This window comes from Oncorhynchus tshawytscha, unplaced genomic scaffold (genome assembly GCF_018296145.1).
Source record: "Oncorhynchus tshawytscha isolate Ot180627B unplaced genomic scaffold, Otsh_v2.0 Un_contig_2444_pilon_pilon, whole genome shotgun sequence".
NCBI classification, from domain to species: Eukaryota; Metazoa; Chordata; class Actinopteri; order Salmoniformes; family Salmonidae; genus Oncorhynchus; species Oncorhynchus tshawytscha.
The window spans coordinates 2,207-5,000 of NW_024609526.1; the positions used below are offsets into that span (position 1 = coordinate 2,207).

At 43.0% G+C, this 2,794-nt stretch overlaps 1 protein-coding gene across 1 annotated transcript in view; it reads left to right on the forward strand.

The window, feature by feature from the left end:
• Positions 1-404: 404 nt before the first annotated feature.
• The window catches only part of LOC121845023 (collagen alpha-1(XIV) chain-like), a 24,261-nt gene continuing 21,871 nt past the window's right edge, over positions 405-2,794 (forward strand). Inside the window, exons 1-2 of the mRNA XM_042315720.1 lie at positions 405-411; positions 1,057-1,127. Coding sequence (XP_042171654.1) covers positions 405-411; positions 1,057-1,127 — 78 coding nt within the window. The remainder of the gene's footprint in view (positions 412-1,056; positions 1,128-2,794) is intronic.

A 2,794-nucleotide genomic window follows, 5' to 3' on the forward strand; every position in this document is an offset into this window, starting at 1 on the left:
CACCATAATAGCCTGGAATACAAACTGAATATCACTCTGTTTCACTATAATGAAACAACTAATGAAATGGAGCGATATTCAGTTTGAATACCAGACTAGCACCATGATGCCTTTTCACCTGTTTTCCTACTTGACCCATTCATCTGTGTGTCTGAAAGCTTCAGAATAAGTCTGGCTGGTTGAGTACGGTATCTCACGGACTCTTACAGTTTGTCACTGTAAGTGTGGATACCGTAGCCAGCTCCCAGACGTCAGCCAGACAAACATAACAAACCATTTTAGCGCTGACTTGCTTACTCTTACTGTACACATTATCCTACCATTATCATTCGTGTTGTTCTGGAGGGTTTCAGGCTATTTGGTTTTAACGAAGGATCTCTGCAGAATTCATTGGTGTTTTGATAATGGGAGGTTATGTTCAGTGTTCAGACTACTACTAACTCTATGAAGTGCAGTAGTTTATGTGTTGATCCTGTCTGTTCTGTTCTACGAGACTGTCTGGGAAAGCAGTAGTTTGTGTTGATCCTGTCTGTTCTGATCTAAGAGACTGCATGGGAAAGCAGTAGTTTGTGTTGATCCTGTCTGTTCTGATCTAAGAGACTGCATGGGAAAGCAGTAGTTTGTGTTGATCCTGTCTGTTCTGTTCTGGGAAAAGGGCCTGCCTGGGAAGGATGGACCACAAGGACAGCAGGATCCTGTCTGTTCTGTTCTAAGGGCCTGTGGTAAGTGCTGGACCACTCCCTTCTAAAGGCTTTTACAATGGTGTTTGTTCTTCACTGGATGACCTTTCCTTCTGGGAACAGGTCTCATCTCTCTCTCTCTCTCTCTCTCTCTCTCTCTCTCTCTCTCTCTCTCTCTCTCTCTCTCTCTCTCTCTCTCTATATATATATATATATATATATATATATATATATATATATATATATATATATATATATATATATATATACACACACAAATATTACGGTTCAATCATTCCAATCTTATCCATGCATGAAATGTGCATAAGTTGACTTAACATGTAGTTTATTATTTCATCATTTGTCTCTCTACCAGGGCAGTCCTGGAGCCCCGGGGCCCCTGGTGGAAGTGGCTCTCCTGGACCGCTGGGAGACCAGGGACCACCTGTAAGTAAACTACCTGATATTCAGACCATTGGTTGGTTGATTGACTCACCATCAGACCACCCAGGTCTGTTGAAAGAAGTTGATCAGGTTACGACAGGATTTGCATGGGCCAACGTTTCCCGTCCTCTACCTGTCAATGGTCCCATATTGAGGGACCTTCCATGGTCTTCCTACACAATGTCCAATGTACTGTACATCCCTGAAATGGAAGAATATTCAACATCTCCATCTGTTTATGGTCTTCAACATCTCCATCTGTTTATGGTGTCTTCAATATCTCCATCTGTTGTTTATGGTGTCTTCAACATCTCCATCTGTTTATGGTGTCTTCAACACCTCCATCTGTTTATGGTTTATGGTGTCTTCAACATCTCCATCTGTGTTTATGGTGTTTCCATGTTTATGGTGTCTTCAACATCTCCATCTGTTGTTTATGGTGTCTTCAACATCTCCATCTGTTTATGGTGTCTTCAACATCTCCATCTGTTGTTTATGGTGTGTTTATGGTGTCTTCATCTCCATCTGTTTACATCTCCATCTGTTGTTTATGGTGTCTTCAACATCTCCATCTGTTGTTTATGGTGTCTTCAACGTCTCCATCTGTTGTTTATGGTGTCTTCAACGTCTCCATCTGTTGTTTATGGTGTCTTCAACATCTCCATCTGTTGTTTATGGTGTCTTCAACATCTCCATCTGTTGTTTATGGTGTCTTCAACGTCTCCATCTGTTGTTTATGGTGTCTTCAACACCTCTGTCTATAATGTCTCCTCTGCCTCCCGGAGCAGAGCGGAGGACCAGAGAGAGAGATGAGCCAACTGTTGGTGTGATGATGGCCTGAGGCTGGTGACAGATAATACAGCTGAATTCAGCCACTTCAGCCCTGGGCTAAAAGACAAGCACCGTTTGGCTCTGGAGCACACCATAAATCACAGGCCTGGGGGACCGCAGAGAGAGCCAGAGAGAATATGTGTGTGTGTGTGTGGCTGACAAAAAGACCAAGGCTTTCATTGTTTCCCACACATCAAAACAGCAACAGCCTGATCCCAGCTAGATATCTGTCTCTACACATGAACATCATTAGCCTGTGACCAGCTAGATATCTGTCTCTACACATGAAGATCATTAGCCTGTGACCAGCTAGATATCTGGCTCCCACATGAAGATCACTACGTTCTGACCAGCTAGATATCTGTCTGTACACATGAAGATCATTAGCCTGTGACCAGCTAGATATCTGGCTCCCACATGAAGATCACTACGTTCTGACCAGCTAGATATCTGTCTGTACACATGAAGATCATTAGCCTGTGACCAGCTAGATATCTGGCTCCCACATGAAGATCACTACGTTCTGACCAGCTAGATATCTGTCTCTACACATGATGATCATTAGCCTGTGACCAGCTAGATATCTGTCTCTACACATGAAGATCACTACGTTCTGACCAGCTAGATATCTGTCTCTACACATGAAGATCACTACGTTCTGACCAGCTAGATATCTGTCTCTACACATGATGATCATTAGCCTCTGACCAGCTAGATATCTGTCTGTACACATGATGATCATTAGCCTGTGACCAGCTAGATATCTGTCTCTACACATGAAGATCACTACGTTCTGACCAGCTAGATATCTGTCTCTACACATGATGATCATTAGCCTG